The following is a 27208-nucleotide window of genomic DNA, read 5'->3' on the forward strand; positions in this document are numbered from 1 at the left end:
CTACAAGTGTGGGAAATTACTTCGTGCGGGGCACTTGACAGCTTTGAACCCTGGCAAAATGACTTTCCCCTTCCGATACAGATCATCCTGCAAACCTTTGTTCATCCTCTGCACCAACAGCTTCTCGTAGAGCAGTGGGTGGTAGGCCCCTAAGGTACAAGCTGCATCGTAGTAGAGTTCATGGTAGTGACATAGGTCGGTCTGTCGGACTGAAGGGATGTATTCGTACACGTGCACTTCGTTACACATAGACATCATGATGAGGATACCTGGAGCAGAAAGTGAAAACAAACACGAACCCCAGTTTTCACCTTTCTCACAGAAATTTCTCTGCATTCATCCAATCTGGTTTTCTTTCCTGCTTTCCTTCAGCATTGCACACCTTAAGTACTACTTCTGTAAAATCATTAAGTGAAGTAATAGTTCCTTTTATTAGGGCATCTTTCACTTGTCACTGATACATGAAGATTGCAATCCCTGTAGTTGACAGGGTAGGACAATGAGCATAAGGAAAAAGTAAAAAGCCTGTAAAGGGTTTGCATACCACCATCAGCCTCCTTGAGTGAGAAGACTGCTCTCTCCCACCTACCCCCATTTACCCTATCCTGTCCATAAAATATTACACAGAAGAATCAGCGACCTAATGCAGCTGCATGCTGATATGTTTTGAGTCAACTTTTCTTGGTTTTCTTCTATGTTACCAATTCTTGAAGTTATTTAGCAAGACAGACTAGGTCTTTACATTCACTTGCAGAATACAGAACACACACATACAGAGCAGCTGTCTGGTGTTTAAGGAGCTCTTCTTGGTGTTTCTACCACTTCTACAGCTAAACTCTGACTTGCCACGTACAGGAGATACAAAAAAAAAAAATCCAGGTATGCCCCTTCTATCCTCCTCTGTGCTTTTTGATATCCGTGTCTTGCAAATATTTACATACATACTAATCTTCAAGGCTATGAAGAACCTGACTGATTTCCCTTTCCTTTTTTGTACACCATGGCAAGCAGAAACAAGAATAGAAAGATGGGCCAGTATGACCCACGTTCCTTCCCTTGACAACTTTTGGATGGTTCGTTCAGACCATTGGCAATATTAGGGTATCAATGTACTCCCTGAAATATCTTCATTTTATTACAGCGTTAGTCTTTCTCAGTCTGGAATTGATCCAATTCCACTCTTTCCATCCACTTGCTTCCCTCTGGGCAGGAAGATATTACCTAGAAGGCAGCCTAAATACATGCAGAAGGGCATATAAAGAAGCATCAGCCATGTACTGGTGGCACAAAAGCCCACAGCTTCTGACAACTTTGTGAAGAGTCTCACAGAGAGAGGCTGAAGAAGGTGAATTCCTTCTTAGAGCAGCACTGTCACGAGGAAAAGCCCTTGACTACCGCCTGCTCAGCAAGGAGAAATCCACAAAATGCCAACCCCTTTTTCCTGCCACATGTCAATGGCAGACTAGCATCAACACTGTCAACAGCAGCTAAGAAAGGACATATGGAAATTAATTTCCTGTTTAAAGCCAGGCAAAGGTTCTCTTTGACCTTAGGTGCAGTCCTAAGATGCTGTTACTCTACTTATCTTGTGCTCAAGATCAAAACTAGACCAGGACAGATTCAGGAGGAAGACAGATGGGCTTATGCAAACGTTGTTTTCCTACAGCACAACTGTAAATCTGTACTAACAGAAGGTCTTTATAGCTTTGAAACGAGAGAAATCTTGCTGTTGCAGCTGCACATTTTCAAAGGGACTAGTATCAGATATTGATCAACAGCACTGTCTAAACTGCAATACTTTCACATCAATCACAGCTTCTGGGATCGTTTTCTGTTTCCCACAGCCATGTGAAAGGAAAATGATGGAGTAAGCACTGGACACCCTTCTTTTTTAAGGTTTCACTTAAAAAACCAAAAATAAATAGAAAATGTATTGAAGCACTTGTTGCACTACTGGTATCCCTAACCGTTGAATATGACTGTCAACTCTCAGAGAAGACAACTGTGCTAATTCTGCTCACTTCGGACTTACAAATGAGAACTGATGTAATTGTTGTTTTTTTTCTGTACAACAGCTTTGGAATCATAAAGCATCAAAGGTGTTTTGGGTAATTCTCACAAGTGACATGAATTAACATAAAAAATTACTTTGGTTCGTTAATTAAGCAAAGCCATTTTCTAAAGTTTAGTTTGCAGTTTGGGAACACAGAGATTACAATGGTTTGCTAATGAAAACAACCTTATGTTCTCCCTGGTGTGTATCATTAGATTATCAAAATGATTTTTTCCCTGCCTGATGTGTGAAGTAACTGAAAAACAATTAGTTCTATGATTAAATCTTCTTTTATCATAAATGAAAGGTTCTAAAAATGTTTTAGATTGTTCTACAGCTTTACACTCTACAAAGTCTATGGTCTCAGAAAAGCTAAGCTTATCAATTTCAAAGAAAAAGTCCACAAATTTAAGTGAACTTTAGTCTTAAGCAGCAAGAAACATGGATTCACAGCAAAAAAAATATTTAAACCCTATTTGAGCCAAAAGTATGAGCTTAATAAATGATGTTTCCTTGCCTCTAAGCTGTTATAGAGATGCTCTGAATTGTGGCCTGCCTAGCAACTATATCCACAATTGTTTGCTTGTTGTTTCAGTTTTACAAATGCTTTCGTCAGCTTTTCCACTGCCGACCTCCTTCCGCCACTGATGGAGAGCCCACCTGCCACTCCAAGGTAACTGTTATCCAGCTGCATCAGAGGATGGACAGTGGAAACGTGTGCAATAACAAACCACGTCCAGAAAGAGACAGTAAAATGACTTCTCTCCTGCACCCAGAGCCAAGCCTGGAGCCAGTTTCAAAAGCTGTACCACCAATGTCTTAGGAAGACTGGCTCTGATGGAAAGTACAAGCCTTAACCAGAGTGTGTTTTATTTCTGCCGCATTGCCCAGCTAGCCTTAAAATTAATAAAGGAAGTTGTCATTTGTGGGATAGGAAAACTGTCAAGAACAAAAATTGAGACTCTCTTATAATTTCCTTAGTAACAGTAAAGATGGCCACATCACTGCAGGTATGGTTCAATAATGACAAAATTTTAAGCAATATCATTGACTTTCCTGTAAATTAGTTAATGGAGCACTTAGAGAGTAGAGTTTTAGTTCTTAGTGATCTGTGGATCGATGTCCTCCAGAATCAATCTAAAAGGCACTCTAGGCTATCTAGTTTAGCTCCTTGCCTATCCTGCCTTGTTCCATCCACTCCATGTCTTGTGATTTGGTTAGCATTCAAGGACTGCTTCTTCCGAGCTCAAGATCAGAGCATCCCAACAGGTAGGAAGTCAAGGAAGGGTACCAGGAGACCTGCATGGTTGAACAGGGAACTGCTGGGCAAACTCAAGTGGAAGAAGAGGGTGTACAGATCGTGGAAGGAGGGGCTGGCCACTTGGGAGGAATATAAGTCTGTTGTCAGAGGATGTAGGGAGGCAACTAGGAAAGCTAATGCCTCCTTGGAATTAAACCTTGCAAGAGAGGTCAAGGACAACAGAAAGGGCTTCTTCAAATACATTGCAGGTAAAGCCAACACTAGAGGCAATGTAGGCCCACTGATGAATGAGGTGGGGGCCCTGGAGACAGAGGATAAAAAGAAGGCGGAGTTACTGAATGCCTTCTTTGCCTCTGTCTATACTGTTGGAGGCTGTCCTGAGGAGCCCCGGACCCCTGAGGCCTCAGAAGAAGTCAGGATAGAGGAGGAATCTGTCTTGGTTGATGAGGGCTGGGTCAGGGACCAATTAAGCAACCTGGACATCCATAAATCCATGGGCCCTGATGGGATGCACCTGCGGGTGCTGAGGGAGCTGGCGGAAGTCATTGCTAGGCCACTTTATGAGGACGCAACCCAGTGGATAGATGATGGTAAAGCTGTGGATGTGGTCTATCTCGATTTCAGTAAAGCGTTTGACACGGTCTCCCACAGCATCCTCGCAGCTAAACTGGGGAAGTGTGGTCTGGATGATCGGGTAGTGAGGTGGATTGTGAACTGGCTGAAGGAAAGAAGCCAGAGAGTAGTGGTCAGCAGGACAGAGTCCAGTTGGAGGTCTGTGTCTAGCGGAGTTCCACAAGGGTCGGTTCTGGGACCAGTTCTATTCAATATATTCATTAATGACTTGGATGAGGGATTAGAGTGCGCTGTCAGCAAGTTCGCTGATGACACAAAACTGGGAGGAGTGGCTGATGTGCCGGAAGGCTGCGCAGCCATTCAGAGAGACCTGGACAGGCTGGAGAGTTGGGCGGGGAGAAATTTAATGAAATATAACAAGGGCAAGTGTAGAGTCCTGCATCTGGGCAAGAACAACCCCATGTACCAGTACAAGTTGGGGACAGAGCTGTTGGAGACCAGCGTAGGGGAAAGGGACCTGGGGGTCCTAGTGGACAACAGGATGACCATGAGCCAGCAGTGTGCCCTTGTGGCCAAGAAGGCCAATGGCATCCTGGGGTGTATTAGAAGGGGTGTGGTCAGCAGATCGAGAGAGGTTCTCCTCCCCTTCTACTCTGCCCTGGTGAGGCCGCATCTGGAGTATTGTGTCCAGTTCTGGGCCCCTCAGTTCAAGAAGGACAGGGAACTGCTAGAGAGAGTCCAGCGCAGAGCCACGAAGATGATTAAGGGAGTGGAACATCTCCCTTATGAGGAGAGGCTGAGGGAGCTGGGTCTCTTTAGCTTAGAGAAGAGGAGACTGAGGGGTGACCTCATTAATGTTTATAAATATGGAAAGGGCAAGTGTCAAGAGGATGGAGCCAGGCTCTTCTCAGTGACATCCCTTGACAGGACAAGGGGCAATGGGTGCAAGCTGGAGCACAGGAGGTTCCACTTAAATTTGAGGAAAAACTTCTTTACGGTGAGGGTGACTGAACACTGGAACAGGCTGCCCAGAGAGGTTGTGGAGTCTCCTTCTCTGGAGACATTCAAAACCCGCCTGGACGCGTTCCTGTGTGATATGGTCTAGGTAATCCTGCCCCGGCAGGGGGATTGGACTAGATGATCTTTCGAGGTCCCTTCCAATCCCTAACATTCTGTGATTCTGTGATTCTGTGATTCTGTGATTTCAGATTTAGGTTGCTCATAAATAACCATAATTTCTGACAGTCCACTCAAGTTTTTCCTCGTGCTGGACAATGATGTTTTGAGGGAGGAAAGAGGCTAGTTTCTGAGTGGTAACAGCTAATTTACAGCACATCTTTGCGTTGAAGTCTAGGGTCAACAAACTGAAAGATAAGCTAAAACAATGAGTAGAGATTACCACATACAGAGGTATCCCTGGGCTGCAGAGGCTTATCTATCCTGGTGGAAAAGGGAGCATTCCTGAGACTTCCAGATCTGGTGCACATTTCAAATACCCAAACCCTACTCTGGGCTAAAACAGTGGTCAGTGCCAGACTTTTTTTCTTTTAGCACCTCCAACACCACAGACCACCAGCCAAAGAGAAGAATGGTGAAGTACAACCAGCACTCCCACACCAACCGCCTATGGGCGAGAACCCAGGGCGCGCAGGATTACACTCAATCTACAGGAACCCGAGGAGGTAGGTCCCTCCACTTAGCTGTCACAGACCCTGAATTCTCCCTTGGAATGATCTGCTCACGCTGTTTCATTGAAAACCAGAAGGTGGGATAGCACTATGTTAAAGATGGAAGGGAAAAAAACCCCACAAAACCTCTTTTCTTTGTATGAATAGAGTCCTCACTAAAATAGGGAATAAATGGGTGCCTTAAAGGATGTGAACCCCCCTTCACAGGGGAGAGCCCTAGTGTTGTAGAGCCGTTACTGAAATCTAAGTTCACAAAAAAAATGAACCAAGTGTCTTTAAAAGAACAGCGGCAGTTTAAACCATGAGGACATTTACACCAGTCCATGTACTAGGATACCTTCATTTTCTATTCTGTTTACTTTCTAATGCCATGTCTGGCTTCTTAAGTCCCGAAAACAGGGCTGCCAACAGAGCTCCCTGGGCTACAGATCTCACATTCCAGCCCATATTCTTTAGTACCACTCTGTAACTCAGTTTCTCTCTTCGCTTGATGTTAACAACATTGCAGTGTGTTACTGACATCTGTATCCAGCAGGTGTAAGTGGGCCAAGCTGTCTATATTTTCATCTACCTCACAACTTAGCTTCCCCATCTTCCCTTCTCTCCCCCAGTTACCTTCAGCGATCTTATAATTTTTTTTTAAATCACTAGTAGCTTTTTGGCACTTACATGATCCCCAAAATATTTTTTACCTTACATTCGAACTTTTATGTTTTGGATGTGATCTCAAAGATAAAGAAGAGGTACGCACCTGACTGCTTGCTGACTTGATCTTGCTTCTGTTAACCTGTTCTGCTTGCCAGGCTCCTCTGTGAAGTACTACTTTGCTTCCCATTTGTTATCTTTACACATCTCTTTCTGTATTACCGCTTGCTACATTCCTCTTCTGTGGCTGAATCTCTTCGCATTTCCTCCCACACGTATTAACCTGTAGTTTCCAAGTTCACTTCATTTCCCTATACTGCCCATAGAGTACATGCCTATCTACTTCTTTCTTTCGTCCGTGTACTTCTCACATCACTGCTCGATTCAATATCGTCTGTAAGTTTGTTTCTTATCTCAGCACTCCTCCATGACCATCAGCATCAGTATGAATGAAAACCACATTGTTTGATAGCCTGTAGGGTGAAGAATTTCCATATAATACCCTTCAATATGCTCACAGGCTTTAAGTTAGTTTTCTGACCTAGATGATCAAAAGCAGTCGTTATAGACAATGCAGGAGACAGGCATTTCTAGGGCAGAATTCATCTGACTTATTTAGATGTCTACTTTAGGATGGGATGAATTGTTCCCTGTAAGTGTTGTTCCTCTCCAGTGACTAGGCAGAAACTGAAAGTAAAAGTCTGGCTCTTGCTATCAAGCACCTTCTCCACTCTCCTAGGTCAGAAGCTTTTGGAGCTTAGTTTAAAAATAATGTAATTGGCTTTTCTAGGAGCACCCTGAGAAGAAACAAAAACAAGGTGTGATTCATCTGACCAAATGTGCCCCCTGGTGCAGTTACCCACCCCTGAGATAGGTATCACAGGCTCCTCTGCTGTCAGTAGAAGAAAGTGGGCACTTTCAGGAAGCAGCATATGGCTACTCATCCCAGAGTAGACATTTAAAAACAGATCATACAAGTCATACCCCACAAGTTGCTGTTTCTTTCTGTTGACTGTAGGGGAAGCCTGAGTGGCAGCACAGATACCTGTATTGCGTGAGTTTTACCTGCACTCCCAGTACAAGATGAAAATTTCACATGTAGAGGGGAACACAGGTCTCAGCCATATTTAAGGGGTGCCTGTTTTTTGCTCTAATAAGTCTGAGGCTGACGAACAGAAATACGGACCTGCACCAAAGACATCTATGGACCATAAACAGAAGTCAATTTTACATGCAAGGATCAAGCTGAGGGCAGATGGCCTTTTTTACACTCCTAAGGATTAAGGTATGAGAACAGGAGTAAAGCAGAGGATTATGAAGTACTTAGGGAAGGCCAGAGGACATGCACAACTTAAGAAAAAGTAAAACCTGAAAGGGGAAGCCTATAGGTTATCTATAGCATGCAGACATCAAAAAAGGGCAAAGTACTCCTTAGAACGAATGCCAAGAGAAGTTCATGGGGCACAATGCAAAGTCTGCTTTTCATCAGTGGGCCCTAAAAAAGCTCAGTAAAAACTAGATTAAATAGATTAATTAAATTAACTAGATCAATTAGATTAATCTAGTAGTAGCAGTATTATTATCATACCTAGGGGATTTGGCCAAGAACCTGTTAAGCTCCAGTACAAACCAGCAGAAATATTGCCAGTCTGAGTGGGGGGGTGTGGACAGAACTGCGCTGGTAGCTCAGAGTCCACTCAGAGCAAGGACAACTTTAAAGTTAGGTCAGGTTGCATGGGGTCCTGTCCAGCCCAGTACTGAGTATCTCCAAGGATGTAAATGGAGCTGTTGAATCTTTTCAGAAGATCACTGAAGCACGCAAAAATAATATTGTAGGCATGACTGTGAAACCAGCAAGCAGGTGAGAAAAAAATTCCTATGTCTTTCCCAGGTCTCGTGATTAAGCTTTAAAACTTTTTGATCTTAAATATCCAATCTAATTTTCATAGTAAGGAAGAAGTCAGGGTATCTGGCATGATTTTAGCTTTGGCAAATATGATCAGTGCAATTGATCACAATTGAAGATATTTCTCTATAGGCCATTCTAATCTACACTAATACCCTTGCTGGATTTTCAAAGTCCCATTTGGATTATAACTGTGAAAATGGAAAAATGCAAAATAATTCTGCCGGTGTGGAGAAAAGTTGTTTTATAGTAGATCACTCAAAGTTGTGCTTTATGAATGTTTTATAGTTGAATGACAATGTTCCTGAATACTGTATTGGACCAAAAAAAAAGATTATTGTGAACATAGAATATTCTTTTAAAAATATTTTAAAATAAATTATTCCAAAGAAATGATGTGGCTGTCAGAGAAACAGTCAACCTGCAAGTTTGTTACAACAGTACAATGTTAGATGCTAATAAAGTATTATGTGTTTCAAAATATTATATGTTAGTATTTCAAAGGCCTCAGAAATATGTGTTACTTTTTCTTCCTTTTTGGCAGATATCTATGGTATCCAGAAGTGTTGGGTATGGTTTAAACTTAGTCCAGTTGGCACAAATTAACTCCTGAGCTTTTACAATCTGCGCTGAAAACGTTCAAACCGGAATTAAATTAAATTCCTTGCATGGATGGTTTATACAAATGAACATATACTATGGACTCTAATCAAAAGGAGAAAATGATTTTCAATTTGTTCTTGGCAATTTTAATGACTCAGGAGGTTTTGAATTTCCAACACGCATCTTTTGTACAGTACACAATTAGGCTTTATGGTTAGCGCACTAATTTAAAAAGAATGTTCTCTAGTTTACAAGTAAATAAAATATAGTTTAATATACCTGAATACAACAGATGCTGTATGAAAACATCTAGAATAATAAGTGTAATTCAAACATTCAGCAAGAATTCATTTTAACAAAATGTAAGAGATGCTGAAAACATTTAAATACACATAATCTGATTATTATACTCATAATGTGTCTCATTTCACACACACCACAAATTTAGTTACAGAAAATAATCTAGCTAGACACACCAGTAAGTTTATGTTTGATAATATGTGCACTTGAAAGCATTACAAATAAACATAAAGCATTTAGAACATATAGTTATCTATATGTTAGTCTGTTTCTATAGTCTCTCGACTGGATTTCAGGTACAACACAAAAATCTGTCACTCCTTGAAACTGGGCCAAATGTGCCTCAGTTATTCTTTGGAACATATAGTAAAAGTAGCTTTGGCTTTTTAAAATACTATATTTCTAAAAAAGGGTCCTTTTACCTCTGTTTAGTTCATGAACTATGACAAATACTAATCACAAGAAACCCAAATATTTATTAAGGAATTTAATTGTCACCAAATGGCCCTGTGCCTAAGCTTAATAAATTGTGCAATACTTGTCATCTTTTATGTATAGATACTCACATTATATAGTAGACCTAGAAAATTACATATTTATCACTCAGTGCTGAATGCAAAAAGCTGTACATTAATCACAATAATATATTCTGTAATATAAGCATAGACTGGAAAATGCTGACCAGTAATATCATATAATTTTAAATGTATTATTCAAATTTGGGTGATACACTAAAATAGGAAAGATTTTTTTATGTGATTTGGGGTGCTGTACGAAGAGAGTTTGCTCTTTCATCTCTATTTCAGGAAGTAGGAGATGCTCAAATTTCAGACTGCTTTTTATTAGAATAAGAAGAATTTAAAGCTTATGTATTTGGAGGTATTATTTATTTGTGTGATAATACTTGAACAAAACTGAGCTGAAAAGAGTAAGCACTATTCTGTCCTTAACCAACTGCTGGCAAACAGCTGAGCAAGTAGCAGTAATAAAGGCAACTCTTAATATATTGAATTGTTTCTCTCAGTTCATGCAAGTGTATTTTTTCTAAGCAGAGCTGGAGATCAGCTGCATTCTTCTATTCAACATGCTCTCTGAAGCCATTTTAAAGTTCTTAGTTGTACAATGATCTGCTAATGTTGCAGTGTAATGATAGTCTTGCTTGTACTGTCTCGATGCATGCAAATGAAGATTAAAATAATGTTAGCAGCTATTAATGACGCATAACTGTTAAATCTGTAATGTCAACTCTAAAGCCTCAAACAAGCCTTTCTTTCTGCCAACAATAAAGTAATCTGGGTTTAGTTATCATTTTGCGTTCAGTGGTTCATATGTTATGCTAAAAGCTACAACACATAGCAAAGACTACCACCTACACAGACAACCTAAAATGTAAAACTCTACACAGACCATGTTTTGTTTGGGAGTTAAAGAAAAAAATAGAATACCACAGTCAGAGCTTTCACCTAGCTTTTAAAAAAGACAAAAGCTGATGGGTATATAAGAGCATATAAATGTGAATTGCAGGTAAAGTCACCTCAGAAGACATAAGGTAGCAAAGTGTACTGACGGACTACGGTAAGTAGGAATTCATGGCAAATTCAGCTAGTACACAAGGGACAGGAGCAAAATCTTCATAGAAAAGCCTGTATATAATCTAGACATTATTAAAAAGCCCCCAAACTTTCAGAATGCTAATGTACCATCCCATCCAATGCACACAGAATGCTGCTCTTGAGAAACTTAAGCTAAGATATGACATGCCACATAAGGCAAAGTTACAAGCCAGGGAAAGTCCACATCAGTGTCTCCGAAAACAAGTCAAGAAAAGACTCCTAGGTTAAAATAAAAGGTTTATTTTGCCCTGGTGAACCTTCCCCCACAAAAAAAACAAAAAAAATCTCTGTGTTTTCTTGGTCATTATTCATAGCCTTTGAGACGGATCCACTAGAAAATAACCACACTGAAGGATGACTTGTCTGTGCCAAGTTAATCCTCCCTAGACATGGCACAGCCCCCAAGTAACATCTAATAAATGGACCACAATTTGACAGGCAATTAATTCAGCCTACTTTCAATGATGTCCTGAACTTACACGTATCACTAGGTTGGGTAGAAAACAATGGTAAAGTAGCAACAAATTTAGCGCAAAAGACTGTGGTCAGATGTGGGTCTGCATGTAGTGTTCCTAAGGTGCAGCCTGGCACCAGTGATGGATGGGCTGCCACAAGCTGCCATGCTGTTTCAAAGAAAACTGAAGACAAGAACATCTACAAGTTAGAACGTGATGGAGAGGAACAGAGAAACTCTGTTCTTGGAGGAAGCTGATCTGTGTTGGGTAGTATTAATCTCACATGGTTTTAGACCTCCATAGTGTATGTCTGTTACCATTTCAAAAGTGTCTGGAAGCAGTGACATATTTAGAATCATAGTATCATTTAGATTGAAAAAGACCTTTAAGATCATCAAGTCCAACCACTAACCTAACACTGCCAAGTCCACCACTAAACCATGTTCCTAAGCACCACACCTACTCATCTTTTAAATACCTCCAGGGATGGTGACTCCACCACTTCCCTGGGCAGCCTGTTCCAATGCTTGATAACCCTTTCGGTGAAGAAATTTTTCGTAATATCCAATCTAAACCTCCCCTGGCGCAACCTGAGGCCGCTTCCTCTTGTCATTGCCTGTTACCTGGGAGAAGAGACCAGCACCCACCTCGCTACAACCTCCTTTCAGGTAGTTGTAGAGAGAGAGAAGGTCTCCCCTCCGCCTCCTTTTCTCCAGACTAAACAACCCCAGCTCCCTCAGCTGCTCCTCGTAAGACTTGTTCTCCAGACCCTTCACCAGCTTCATTACCCTTCTTTGGACTCACTCCAGCACCTCAAGGTCTTTCTTGTAGTGAGAGGCCGAAAACTGAACACAGTATTCAAGGTGTGGCGTCACCAGTGCCGAGTACAGGGGGACGATCACTTCCCTCACTTCCCTGGTCCTGCTGGCCACACTATTTCTGATACAAGCCAGGAGGCTGTTGGCCTTCTTGCCCATCTGGGCACGCTGCTGGCTCATATTCAGGTGGCCATTGATCGACACCCCCAGGTTCTTTCCCTCCAGGCAGCTTTCCAGCCACTCTTCCCCAAGCCCGTAATGGTGCCTGGGGTTGTTGTGCCCCAAGTGCAAGACCTGACACTTGGCCTTGTTGAACCTCATACAGTTGGCCTCGGCCCATCGATCCAGCCTGTCTAGATCCCTCTGCAGAGCCTTCCCTCAAGCAGATCAACACTCCTGCCCAACTTGGTGTCTCAGTAAGTACTCATTTGAGTACTTACTGAGGATGCACTCGATCCCCTTGTCCAGATCATTGATAAAGATATTGAACAGAACTGTCCACAGTACTGAGCCCTGGGGAACACCACTTGTGACCAGTCGCCAACTGGATTTAACTCCATCCACCACAACTCTTTGGGCTCGGCCATCCAGCCAGTTTTTTACCCAGCAAAGCATAAGCCTGTCCAAGCCATGAGCAGTCAGTTTCTCCAGGAGAACACTGTGGGAAACGGTGGCAAAGGCTTTACTAAAGTCTAGGTAGACAACATGAACAGCCTTTCCCTCATCCAGTAAGTGGGTCACCTTGTCATAGAAGGAGATCGTGTTAGTCAAGCAGGACCTGTCTTTCATACACCCATGCTGACTGGGCCTGATTGCCTGGTTGTCCTGTACGTGCTGCGTGACAGCACTCAAGATTATCTGCTCCATAACCTTCCCTGGCACTGAGGTCAGACTGACAGGCCTGTAGTTCCCCAGATCCTCCTTCGAGGCCCTTCTTGTAGATGGGCATCACGTTTGCTAACTTCCAGTCAACTGGGACCTCCCCGATTAACCAGGACTGCTGATAAATGATAGAAAGTGGCTTGGTGAGCACTTCTGCCAGCTCCCTCGGTACCCTTGGCTGGATCCCATGCAGCCCCACAGACTTGTGTGTGTCTAAGTGGCGTAGCAGGTTGCTAACCATTTTCCCTTGGATTATGGGGGCTTCATTCTGCTCTTCGTCCCTGTCTTCCAGCTCAGGGAGCTGCGAACCTGAAGAACAACTGGTCTTACTGCTAAAGACTGAGGCAAAGAAGACATTAAGCACCTCAGCCTTTTCCTCAGCCTTTGTTCACTACGTTTCCCCCCACATCCAATAAAGGGTGGAGATTCACCTTGGCCCTCCTTTTGTTGCTAAAGTATTTACAGAAACATTTTTTATTGTCTTTTACGGCAGTAGCCAGATTAAGTTCTAGTTGGGCGTTGGCCCTTCTACTTTTCTCCCTGCATAACCTCACGACATCTTTGTAGTCCTTCCGAGTCACCTGCCCCTTCTCCCAAAGTTCATAAACTCTCCTTTTTCTCCCAAGTTCCAGCCAAAGCTCTCTGTTCAGCCAGGCCGGCCTTCTTCCCTGTTGGCTTCTCTTTCGACACACGGGGACAGCCTGCTCCTGTGCCTTCAAGATTTCCTTCTTGAAGAGTGTCCAGCCTTCCTGGATGCCTTTGCTCTTCAGGACTACCTTCCAAGGGACTCTGTCAACCAGGCTCCTAAACAGGCCAAAGTCTGCCCTCTGGAAGTCCAAGGCAGCAGTTCTGCTGACCCCCCTCCTTACTTCTCCAAGAATCGAAAACTCTTATCAATTTGTGATGCCCAAGACGGCCTCCAACCATCACGTCACCCACAAGTCCTCCTCTGTTAGCAAACAAGAGGTCCATCGGGGCACCCGCCCTAGTTGGCTCACTCACTAGCTGTATCAGGAAGTTATCTCCCACACACTCCAGGAACATCCTAGACTGTTTCCTCTCTGCTGTACTGTTATTTCCAGCAGACACCTGGTAAATTGAAGTCCCCCATGAGAACAAGGGCTAGGGATTTAAAAGGTTTAAAACTGTATGTGAATGTACAAAAAATACACTATTACCAAAGCATTCTAGACTTGTGCCTTATTTTGTACGTAACCTGTAGGGCACAACCAATGCTGCTCTGTGCCATACTTCTCTCCCCATCCTCTCCTCTCCCTTCCTCTACAGCTGGGACATGCGCTATGTTTCCCTCACCCTAACCACCAGCTGCTGCAATGCTATTGCCTCTTCTCAGCAACGTGCTGGCTCAGAGCTAATGTACGTAGGGTTTTGGGGAACCAGTGGCTCCAGGAAGGAGCTATGCTGAGGTAGCGCATCCCATACCCCAAAGGAAGCCCAAAAAACGTTCTTCCCCTAGCTCCCACGCAGTAGAGAAATCAGGGAACAAAGATCCTGCCTCTTCTCACTCCCTCATTTCCCTAAAGTCACAGCGTGCAAGAGGCTACCTCTTCCCCACAAATACATTGAACATGCCCCTTTTCCAAGAGACTTAATAATACTGTGACTTAAGTACTTTAATACAGCTATTAACAATGTTAAAAGATTCCCCTGACATCAATCATGCTGAAGGATGCTGACTCACTGCCGCAGAAAATCACCATGAGAATACATTCCGTCAAGCATCCTCCCTTTGGGAAGACTCAGTATCTTATAAAAAGTGCTAAGCAGCAGAAGTAGATACAATTGTCAGGTGAAAAATGTAATTACTGAAGAAACAGTCTAAGACCACCCTAAAACATTCCTGACACTCTTGAACAGAAATACTCTGATATTTCCATGTTTTAATTTATACATTTGTCCAATTTTCTAAAGTGCGGCTAAAGAGGGTTAAAAAGCTTGAAACAAAAGTGCTTCACTTGACCCAGAACCACTTTTTTTTTACCTCTTCCATGTTACTGGCAGCAACAGCGATTTGAGGAACTGCTGCTCTTCCTCCACAAGTAACTGCAGCTCACAGAGGGCTGCCTGACTTTCTGCCGGTGTAAATACAGACAAATAAGATCCCTGTGCAGAGTCTGTATTCGTTCTAGCTGCAGAGCACTGCACACAGAGTTACAGTAAGCTATTCTAATAAAGTGATTAGAATCACTACGGTCCATGCTATAAAGAGCTTAGAATTCAGGCATACAGGTCCCTCTGACCATGAAAATTCATACCCTCTATTTAACAACAGCCTATCTTCCTTCATACAGCTGTTTTGAGCACAATGGTATTAGCAGTATGGCCATTTAATAAACCATTTTCCCTTATCTTCTTGAAATTAAGTCACTCAGATTTTATGATGGCCATCACTTACCCACTCTTTCAGTTAATTTTATAGGAAATAATTTTATAGATTTTATAAGAATCAGGTAGAAGCTCAACATCCAGGGTATGCCTTTCATACAAGTGCACGCAATTGTGTCTGCCAGCTTCAGTTCCAACTGGATATTTGCTGCATGAGTTGTTGAGAGATACCTGATCTGAAGACCAACATGACTTTTCAGATTTCTGAAAAGCTGCATTATATTTTTATGCTTTATCTTGCCGTTTATGTCCACCTTTGACAACACATAGTTGCTCCTTCTGTGTTGTCACCCAGTTTATATTGTTACATGTGCAATGCATAGACATCCATTCAATAAGGTTACTAAGTTAGGAAGTCTCTCCCTAACAAAATATTTAAAATGCATCTATAAGAACAGTAGCTAGTTATCAAATGAGATGGATATGACTCCCAAGAAGCTTGTCTTACTGCCTTGTTTTCTTATAGCTAATAATAGCATTACCAAAATGTCTAAGCATCTCCTTTGGAAAAGAACAATGTAAATAAAATTCCCAGTAGAGGTGAAAGAGCCAAATTTGCATTTGTATACACAGAGTATATTTATCTGTACAGCTTTTGTTGTTAATGTTTCTGCTTGTTCTATGATTGATATTTTCAAAGCATTCTCTGCTTGAAGGGTATTTTTTTGTCAGGAGCATTTAGATTTGGGATTGAAGATTACTATTCTATTCTTATAGTGAAATTAACTCAATTTCTTCAAAGAAAGCTTTTGAAGTGTTTCTTATATATGGTGGAAGTACAGATTGACAGCGCAATGATCCTCTTCGCTATTCTTATGATCAGCAGCTGTTAGCCTATTTTTATCAACAACTTCATTACTCCAAGAAATGCTTTAGCAAAATGTGAATGCTGCTAGTGAGATCATTCCACATGAGCAGACTTCTCCTCACGAATTTTTACAAGAAAGTTCCAAAAATCTCACTTCAGGAAGTAACCAACTGCCAAGCCAACACACTCCTCTTCTTTCCACTCATGCTCCAGGTAAGCACAACCCACTCAGGTCATAGATGGGCGTCTCCCAGACACCTTTATGTCATCCCTCTGAGAGCCTCAGCACCCTCCCTAAGGCCTTTGGTGGGCTCCACAATATCCTGGGATGCCACTACTGTATACAGAGCCCAAGATAAGTGCTCAGAACTGGTTTTCCCATGCCAGATGCAATCTCAGTTATCTTCGCGTTCAGATTTGGATAGAAAGAACGATAACAGCATTTTCTGACTGCAGCAAATACGTAGACCAATATCATAATGTCAACGAGGAAAAGATGGAGTTTCCAAAGCAGAAGATGCTATTTGGAGCTCTACTGCCCTCTGTGTCTCTAGCAGCATCAGCAAGGAAGCCTCTGACCCAGCCTTGCTACTCTGACTACTTTCATCCTTTAGACATTGATGATCAGGACCTGCTATGCATCAGGTAAGTCATTATGTTGCATGAACTGTGGGCACAGTGACAAATTATCCCCCAAGAAATACTAAGGAAGGACCAAAAATACGGTGAAACTCTATTCCTTCGAGTGTAAGAAGGGGGCTGCTTTGGGCACTTTCAGACTGAGCCCTGGCAGCCGTGACAGGGCATGGGAAATCCCATTCCTTGACTTGCGGAAGGAATACAGGTTGGCCTGTCAGACTGCATCAGTGATTTCACCCTCACTGTAGGATCTGTCATATGCTTTCACTTCTTGTCTGATGCACCTCTGCTCTATGATCCCAAGAAAGAACTTCAGAATCGAGTAGGTTCTCAATAGATAAATTAATACGAATAATACAAATTTCTCACAGATGTGTGTATGTTTTATAAATATGGTATGCATACTATGGATCTGAAGGGCAAGACAGCAGAACATTAAATTCACTCAACTATTTTATAGTTCTCATACTGTGTCTTTTAGCTAGTCGTTGTTTCTGTATAGAGAACAAACATTAAGAACAAACAGTACATGAACATGGACTTGATCCTCATGCAGTGTACACATTTAAATTTTTTAATTCCTTTTTTTTTAATCTCACATGTCTACCGGGCCCATCTTTGATACACCTACCAATAAAACCTGAAGAAGGAGGGTTGGGCTGTATCTTCTCTTTAGTGTTCTCCTGAATGATGTCCCAGAGCTGCCATATAAACTTTGGATGGAGAATGTAAAATGGCTGGTTTGGATTCTTCCTGCGATGCTGTACGTAGGGAGTGAACAGATTGTAGTCTGGCTTCTTATACCACTGGGAACAAAAAAATAAGAATTGTTTTAATCTTATGGTATCCAATGTGTTTTGAAGACTACATGCAAAACAACGTAAACTAGTTTCATTTAGGTTCTTCAGAACAGAAACAAAGGTAGCAAAGCAGCCTGCACCGGTAGATGCTTCTCCTAGAAAGCCAGTCCTCACGCCGGGCTATTCTGCTTCCTTTCTTCATACAGACACTCCCAATAAGCAACTCACTGCAGCAGGACGGGCCAACCTCACCTCCTACGCACAGGCCTGCATTAAACAAGCGGTTCAAAGAGCCCTGACACAAGATCCAGGTGTGAGGGTGAACCTTCCTCTGAAAGTGTCCCTGTTCCTGATGGAGGCAGCAGCAGCACGTGAAGCAGCCTGACGGCAGCCTGCATAGAAGACAGCCAGCCTCTGGTATCTGTTGCTAAGGGAGTTCAGCAGATGAAGGTTTACTTTCTACTTTGAAGCCTGCTCAGCTCCGAGCTCGCCTTGCCAAGCACCATCAGATCAACTGGTCCACTGGAGCTGCAGCACCACCCAAAGCAGAGACTCCCCCAGTGACAACCAGATGGATGACTGCTGCTCTCAGCGAGGGGGCGGATGGCAGGGCACAGACGGCTGTGGGAGAGTGGGCACACAGGGAAGACTGGTGGGGAGGAGGCCTGGGAAAAGGGGAAGGCACCGAGAGAGATTTTCATTAGGGTGTTGTATTTTGTCTGCGAAGACAGAGGGGAAGGTGGAAAAATATAGATGCAATTCTTCACCTTTCCTGGTAAAACCTCTTTCTGGAATCTAGCAACGCTCCCTCCTTGGCAAACACACAGAAAACTCACTGTTATGTGAAAATAGCAATATTTTATCAAAAAACCCCATCATCCATCTATTTTAGCATCTCAGAGCAGTCCATTCCACTACAAGTGCTGGCTACTAAAACGCTTTTGACCAATAAACTAATTTTGAAATAGCATTCTCCACTCCTTAGATAAAGACAGACTTCAGGGTTCATTGTGACGAGCGAGAACCAGGAGACTGCAGTACTAAATACACTCATTTTCCTCAGTGCTTTCAGACTGATTGGGAAGAAAGGTCCAAGCAGACATCTTACCACATTCAGATTTGCAGAGTAGGGGGCAGGATCCCAGGCTACTAAGATAACATCTTTGTACAAGGAGCTGTCAACAAAGTGATGGTTTGGGTTGGTGAGAATCTGCAAACACACATGTAAAGAATTGCACAGCGTTAAAAACACATGGGATCCAGAAAAATGACAAATTCCTCCTCTAAAATGAACAGTCCTTCCCACACTGCTGTTTGTTCTGCTTTAATTCTGGTCGATTTTAAGCACCTTGTTTTGTTAAAAAATATATATAAAAAGGAGCTTAGCCATAAACAGCACTCATGACAGTTTGAAGTGGTAGTATGCTGAATTGCTCTCCATCTGTGCGGGATGTGATGGGACCACTTGAGATGCTGCATAATTGTATATCAACACTACTGTGTATTCTGGAACTTGAAAACAAAAGCTACGGTATTTCAGGCTGCCCACAGGATCCTCTCCTTGGACACAGAGTAGCCTTCTTTGAAAGGCTACAGCTCCCAAGGATAATGTATTTTTTTTTCCTGCCCCCCTGCCCCATTTTGGTTGCTTTCTGATTTCAACAGCAAGACAGTCTCATTTCAAGTAACTCTGAAAAGGCAAATTAGACCATGACTGTAAAAGCTGGTACACCTAGGAAAAAAATTCCAGGTACAGGCATGTGATGGGGCTGTTTTTGAAGTCACTGTCATATTGCTCGGATCTACTGCTCTCATATAACTCTCTCCCGCATCTCCTGGTACTCTGCCTGATCCTCCCGCCCCACTGGAAGCTTCCTTTTCGCTCCTGCTGGCTCATCCCTTCCCAGACCCTCCACGCCTAACCAGATCTCTCTTATCCCTGGTGTATCCAATCTCAGGCAGGACTGAGCTGAATGGATTTCAGCATTGGTTGAAACAGCATGAATTTGGCTCCAGCTGTTAAACTAATCAACATTCCAGACAAATAAATTCATACTAATTTTCATTTCCCTTTAGGATCCAATGAGCCATATTTGATTATGCATATTTTTCTTCAGAAAAATAATATTGTTGCCATAGCAATACTCTTCCTACCATAAACTTTGAGCTTAATGACTTTCCATCAGCCTTCTACAACAAGAACAGAATTAGTCGTGCTGCCATCAGCATCCCCAGCTCCATTTCTCAGAGCAGTTTTTGCCTGAGAACATAAACTCCTTTTTTGAGAGTACAGAGTAAACAGACCAAAAGGTCAAGGTTTTAAAAGCTCAGTTCTACAGTTATCACACAAAGGAGCTCTTACTGGCCTTTCAGCAACCAAGAGTCCTTTGGAAGTGTTGTCCACACAGATTTCGCTCTTAGTGAGCCTGCATTCATATGTATGAGATGAGTTTCTTCTGGAACAACAGGATCTGTTGTGGCTGCACTGGCTTCCTTCACGTCCTTTGGGCTTTCACAGCAGAGAACGTGAGGGAAGAAGAGGGCCACAGCTGTCTTTTAATCAACTGAATGCAGGGATTTCCAACAGTGAGGAGGAAAGGAGGGTCAGTAAACATGTATGGGTAACCCATCTTCAGTATTGGTAGGGAAAGCAACTTTTATCAAGTGGGCTGCACAAATTTCTCTCCCAGGGAGGCAAAGGCCAGTTGCATCACAGAGCATCACAGATGGCTTCTGACCTCTTTGAAGGAGCAGAAAGGTGGTGAGAATACAAATGTTTGTGAGGAAGCTGTGTGAGCTGACCTGGCCTGAATTTTAGCCACGTCCTGTGTTTTCTTCGGAGGCCTTGTGGAAAGAAAGCAACGTACAGCGCAGCAGAGAAGACCATGGGATGCTCCATTACCACCCTGGTGGGAGCGTACCGCAGCAGCTCTGGGAGCCAGGAGGAGCCCAGCCTGCGAGCGGAAAGCAGCTAATTTACCCATTTAGTCTCTCTGAATTCACTGAGGAGCTAGCAAAGCTCAGATTGCTCCCTGGAGGCATTTCTCTCTTCTCCTACAGAGACCCTACTGAGACTAGTCCACTAAATAAAGTTTCTAAACCCTCCTCCTTGCCTGGCACAGGATTTCAGGCATGGTCAGCACCAGGACGTTTGGCTAACAGTAAAACGAAGAACAGTCAAAAGGAAAAAAAAAAAACAACAAAAACCAAAAAGTAAAATAAATTACATTAAGATCATGTCCTCTGATACACTAATTTCAGCACTAGAGCCAGAATAAGATATTTCTGCTTTCTTACCCTGAGCAAAAGAAAGAGCATATATTTGACCCAGATCAAAGATCTAGTCTGTCCTGCAGCATCACAGAGAGCTACAAAATGAGTGTGAAAGGAATGACAGTGAACAGTCCTCTCTGTGGTAGAGGACTCTTCATGTGTATAACATGAACTTATACACACACAGAACACCAAGGATGGACTTTGCATGGGCAGTCACTCAAAGAAGAAGAAAAAACGAATTCATAAGAATAACAGGAAATGAAAATTTTGCTCTCATTCAGCAAGAATCAGTATGTATAGAGCATGCTATATGGCCAACCATACGAGTGTTGACTAAGTAAACTCATCATTTCAATATGTCATAAAATTTCACAGTAACTCTGTTGTTGCTTTTTGGCTGCATTTCATAAAGAGGAAAGAAGTTTGGTTTGCCCAAGACCAGAGTTCAGGCAATAGTTTTTTCAAAATTGAAAAACTACTCTCAACCATAAGGTGTCACTGTAGCTCAATGCACAATTATTTGTTGACACCCATATGCAGAAAATCCCATTTTCTGCTTCCATTCAGAGGAACAAACTCACCTTAACATGTAATACACAGTGTACATTAAAGTTTTTTACTAGTTCATTCCAAAGTTTTAAAGAACAATGACTTGCCTAAAGTTATGTACTAAGACAACTCAGTTCCCATTTCTTTCACCTTCCAGCGAGGAAATAATTGGGGAACTGGAGAGTATGAGAAAAGAGCTTTGGGATCCCCACAGCCCAGGCTTTATGAAGATCCCAGAGGCAGTGTGGTGAAGGCCTTCTATACTGATGGCTCTGGCATCCTGCAGAGCCTTTACAGATGTAGGACACATGAGAAACTTTACAAACCAATTATTTGAAACAAGGATATCAAGTAACTACCGCAATCACTCTACACTGACAGCAGTGTAAACATCCCTGTAAGGGAGAACTTCTACCTGCTCTACATGACTGTTAAATCACTAGCTGTTTCCCAGATTACCCAACACTTTCTCAGAAGTTATTAATTTAATGTCATATTGTACAGAAGTGACACTGACTTGAATTCACAAAAAGAAGACCTTACCTGAGAGTTAATGATCCGCATGGTTGTTTTATTTCCAACATCTTTTTCATAACCACGTGTTGGAGCAGAATTAAATCTTAGAACAGCATCATGAGAATCTAGGTGCATAAATGAGACGGTAATTTGTTTTTCTTAGCAGTATAGAACAGTAAAATAAAACAAATGATCTAAACTAATGTAAAACTTACATATTTCTCCTAATCTTGTTATTCTAAGGATGATAAATGTTCTAGTATGCGCAAACAAAAATGCTCTTGCATCTGCCACACATTATAAATATTATTAAAATCCACCAGAAAAAAGTTCAGAAGCATCTATTAATTTAGCTTGCAATACTTAAATATTTCTCTTAATTGGATAAACTTAGTGTGGGAAGGTTATTAGTACACCCAGTACACACAATTGCTCGCTATTTCTATTGCAAAATTTACAAATAATTACTCCATGCAAAAGCATGTTAATTGCAAGGATATCTAATTGCACATTTGAATGAATAACAACACGTAACTATAAGCTTGGGCTTCACAGTATTTTATAATACCTGAAAATCTCAGACTACCCCCCAAACCTACTAATCATACCGTGTACTTATTCTCAAGGTCAGTACAAGTCTTAAAGAGTCTCTGTAGGGAAGTCAGCCCACAAACCTGCTCACGCACAGAAACCTGAGGATCCCTTGGCAGAAAAGATCTAACAGAGCTGAACTGTCAGAGCTCCCTCACGAGCTGTTGACCCCGGAGTCATGCAGAATAGAAAGCAGCTATAGGTCAAGTATGGGTCAAGGGTAGACACCACATGCAAGCCTCTGCTGGATAAAACATAATCACCCTCCCAGTGCTGCTTTTAAGGGGATCTCAAAGCACAAAAGGTGTGAAGAATAGTAAGACACTATATTCACCATCCAGAAATACACTGCCCCTGTCAACAGCCCCCTGTTTGGTCTACTTTTACCCTTTCTATCGATGGAAGCAGAGACTATGATTCAGGCCAAAATGGGCATGTAATGCCTTAACCCATACATAGTTTACACAGATGTTTATCTATAGTCACTTAAAATGTGGTTGTCTGTAGATCAAAAATGGAGGAGTCAGAAGTTTGCAAAGACAACCAACATGCTTCAATGGAGTTCAGGCCTGATCCTATCAAAATGGGATCTTCCATCCTTTCATACCTTCACTCCACACTTCTTGTACTCCAGACAAGAAAATGTTGTGTGACATGAAGCTGGCAGTCCAATCTCAGCCATACTTGCTTGCTTTAACACGTTGTGTCTGAAAAGAGAGGTTTTTGCCAAATGTCCGCTGAGCCCAACTCCTCAGAAGCTAAGAAGGGGTGGAGGCTTTTTCTACGTCCCTATGCGGGTACAGCCCTAGCCTCAACACCGAGCCTTCATCTGCCTAAACATAAGCATCTTTATTGTGTAGGAGCTAGAGGACATGGAGTCAACAAAAGCTGCAGGTACTCCACATTTTTGGAGAACTAAAGAAAAACAAAGGTCCTTTATACTTGAAACCTGCTTCTGAATTTAAGAACATAAATTTGGACCTGCATCTGACAACTTTTTGACAATCTGTTGACTGAGAACTGGAATTGGATTGGGAAATAGGAATTGTATGGTTCACAACTTAAGAGACAGTGTGCTGCATTTCCCCATTATTCATGCTGGTTCTTCATATCAAGAATAAACATCTTTCTTTCACCATGAAATATATGATCAGGACACAGCCTAACACTGATAACAGCTGGTTTTAAATCAACTGATTTTAATCTTATTAAGTATTTGGAGATAACCATTTTAAAGACATTAAAAGTTCGGGTTTTGATCGCAGATCCCTTCCTGATGATGCCAAAAATAACTGGGTCTCCCATTAAATAGCATGACCACGATGGGAGCGTTTGCTGTACTTGCACAGTATTTCCACACCTAGTTTCATTCAAAAACAATTGGAGGCGTGGGAGGGAGTAGGGCAAAAGGCAGAACTCAAATTAACATTTCTGCGTTTCTAATAGGAGCACAGAAGAGGGAGCTAAAGGCTTACGAAGTGAAAGGTCTTCTGCTGCTGCTCTCTTAAGCCTCTGTTTTTCTTTTGGGAGGTTAAGTAGTAAAAGCCTTTTGCCTGCAGCAGCTTCATCAACCAAGGCTGTACAGCCCATGGCCCAAACCCCAGAACTCACGCATGGCGTGTTTTTCCCCACTCCCTGATGATGCTGACTTTGCCGTGGGGACGGAGGAGCTCAGCACAGGATCCAGGCTGACTCCACCGAGCAGCACCACCGGCCACCCAAGGTGCCTCCAAACTGGCACATCTGCTTGCATTTTCAACCTACAGTTAGTAGTCCTGGTGCCAGCTCTGGGAGAGGACAGTCTTCTCCTACAGCTGTGCATGCACAGGGGAAAAAAACATCTTGAGCAGTGTGATCTTTCCCTTCCCACTCAGAATCTTCTCATTTTTTCAAGGGCTAGAGGGGAGGTGGAAAGGCACGGCCAAAAGCTCAGCTGTACACATACTACCTGGACTCTGTAGGGGAAGCATAACCTCTTCCCCATGGAAACAATAATACAAACAGATGCTGGAGCGTCCACCTTCCATTTTAAGTGGGAAACACTGGCACGGTGTCTCCAGTATATTAGAACTTCTCAGGAGCCGCACTGATCACTAAGACCCATAGGTTTGCACCAGGTCCTTCTCGCATGGCTGTAAGCCACCAGTTGGCCCCCCACAGTTCTGGGCCAAGTTCTCTGCTCACTCACAAGTACCTGTCCATGGCCTGGAAGACACTTAGAAGAAACCTTCCGTGACTCCTGCAGCCCCACACACTTCCCTGTAAAACAGGTAGGAGGAGATCTGAAACTTCAGCGTAGGCCTTACCAAACAGCATCTCCTCCCTTTAGGCAGCATCAGATGACATTTTCCCAATTAAATCAAAAGCTCTTCCTCACAGAATGGCAAAAGATTTCTGTGCCCACAGTGTTCCTGAGAGAAGGGTACACACAGGAACATACGGGCCCCAGATACCATGTCAAGTATCAAAGTCCACAACCGCGCTGCACCTGAGTGTGCAAATATGTCACAATGCATGCCGTAATATATAAATATATAAGTATGTCACAGTGTGCTATGGATTCCACAGTACAGCACTATCTGTACCGGTGTAAACTGGATATACTGGGGAACACTGACAGAAGACGATTTTGTTTCAGTCAAGGATAACACACTGGAGAAGGGAGTAACTATTAAGCTATTTCACCCCAAACATTTCTAAATCAGTGGAGCTTCCTGTGAAATTGGGGGTTACCCTGGTGTGGTTTTAGCTGCAGGCCAGCCGGGCATCTGTGCTGTGCTGGAAGCCTGTTAGAGTAGTTTGATAATGACAGCAGCTCTAATATATCCCAGAGATATAAGGGAAACCCATCTGTGTCAAAGAAGCGATACAGTGCAATGAAGCAGGTATTGGGATGTGAAGTCCTGGAAGATGGGAGGATTAATGAGTGCACATCAAAAGGCTTTTACAGAGAGCTGAAGGAGGTAACTCTTCTTGCTCCAGAAGCAAGTTTAGGACATACATTTCATGCTTCTTTCAGTGCTCTTAGCATACTGCACATGTACTACTAAAACGAAGAACTACTAAGATGTTAACACAAGTAGTAGCACTCATTTTTGAAAAGAAAAAAAAAACTGACCTGGATTAGTTTTATGGTTCCACAATCCTTTTCTGAATAGCTACCACGAAACTCCCACCTTGAAGTGGGGAATTCTGTATGACGTTGACATCTCAGCACACCTGTAACCTCACTGACTCAGTGCAGCAATGGAAAAATCAATGGGAGCAGATACTTGAACTCATTGAAATTCACTCTTGGAAAAGAGGTCAGGGGACTTGATCTCAGTGCATGAGCCTGCTCAGGGGTCTGAATTCTATATGTCTGTGAACTCTAAACATGCAGGAGATGAAGAAGATGCTCTACTGCTTCTTGGCATGGAGACAAAGTTCAGTCTGGGACAGCAACACCACAAGCAGTTTCTCTATGAGCCACTGCAAAATGTAGACAGGTACAACACAGCTTTGCAAAATAAAACCTAAACATGACTCTAATCCTCTGAGAAAATAAACATACGCTGCAGCAAGATGTCAAATATGGCAGATCTGATGAAACCAGTGCCTCCTTTATACTACGAGCTGTAACATGATAAGAAGGCATCACTGTTGCCTTTAAATCAAATTATGACTTCAGGCCTGATTTTGAGTTATATTTTCCTGAAAGGGAACAGTTTCACCAAAGTCCATAAGCTCACACTTATGTAATGCTGGTGAGAGAGAACAACCAGGCTTTACAGACCTATGCTCAGAAAGAATTAACCTTTTGAAAGACAAACATGAACACATACACGTACATATCTATGTACATGAATAGATGCGTTTCACCCACCTATTTCATCCCCTAGAGAGGAGTTCAGTATTGCACCAGCAGACATAACTACGGCACAGCTCCCAAAGCCATGTGTATACAATTTGTCCAGCGGAATTTGCGGAACGTGCTTTTCCCATCCAAGTGTGGAGAAGGGAGCCTCCTTGCCATCTATTGTTTTCACATTCACCCTTTCTTTTAGCTCACAGAATAGCTGGTCTCCTGTCAACTTGGAGTTTCGTTTCCCCTTGAACCGCACCCCATGCTTATTGGTGCTCAAATAATCTTTCATCGCCTTCTGCAGTCGAGGGTTTAGCATCTTGGAAGAGACATCCCCTTTCCAAAGCTTGTAAAGAAAGGATTTCGACATTGTGGAATATAGCCCATCCCAGTCATCAGATTCATCAAGCATCTGGCTTCTCCTGTGCCTTGTGTTCCTTCTCCTCATTCTTCTCTGATGGCTCCAGTTGTTCTGTAAAATATTTACTTTTGGATTATCCTCATCGGCTGAGATGAATTTTGCTATCTCTTGAAGGTGATTGTGTGAATGAGGCTGACCAGCAGCAAATAAATAATCATCATTCACTTGGTAGAAAGCACTTTTTGATTTTCTTCCTATCTGGGATGGAAAAAACTCATCTTCATTTCTAAAGGCATCTTCCAAATCAGTCCATTTCTTAATACTTCCAGTCCCTGATTTAAATGTACCTAAGAGATCTTCATTAAGAAGTACCTCATTCCCATCAATGGTTTCAGAGAATGATGGATCGTGTATGGCTCCCATGATGACTCTCTGCTTGCCCTGAAGGGGCAGAAGCCTCTTAGTTTCAATGTAAGAAAAGGAACTGGGAACTGGTTCAGCAGTGTTGCTATCTGTAAAATAGATGAATATCACCAGAAAAAGCAGACCCCATGCAAAGATCCCAAAGAGCATGAGTTGTTTCCATTGCTTCAAGTTAGGTTTCATGGCAATGCCTTTACC

The 27208-nt window shown here is 42.5% G+C and overlaps 2 protein-coding genes across 2 annotated transcripts in view; one reads left to right on the top strand and one right to left on the bottom strand.

Moving 5' to 3' along the window:
• Positions 1–2876, top strand: part of LOC137677742 (pinopsin-like) — a 99010-nt gene extending 96134 nt beyond the window's left edge. Inside the window, exon 4 of the mRNA XM_068425286.1 lies at positions 2649–2876. Within this exon, the coding sequence (XP_068281387.1) occupies positions 2649–2876 (228 nt within the window). The remainder of the gene's footprint in view (positions 1–2648) is intronic.
• On the bottom strand, positions 1–27208 carry ST6GAL2 (ST6 beta-galactoside alpha-2,6-sialyltransferase 2). The gene is made up of 5 exons (XM_068425285.1): positions 26248–27208; positions 21819–21916; positions 18559–18660; positions 17282–17456; positions 1–269 (listed from the first exon to the last, which is right to left on the bottom strand). The coding sequence occupies exons 1-5, from the start codon at positions 27191–27193 to the stop codon at positions 1–3; spliced, it is 1590 nt and encodes a 529-aa protein (XP_068281386.1). The 5' UTR covers positions 27194–27208.

The sequence above is a fragment of the Nyctibius grandis genome, chromosome 2 (assembly GCF_013368605.1).
Source record: "Nyctibius grandis isolate bNycGra1 chromosome 2, bNycGra1.pri, whole genome shotgun sequence".
NCBI lineage: Eukaryota > Metazoa > Chordata > Aves > Nyctibiiformes > Nyctibiidae > Nyctibius > Nyctibius grandis.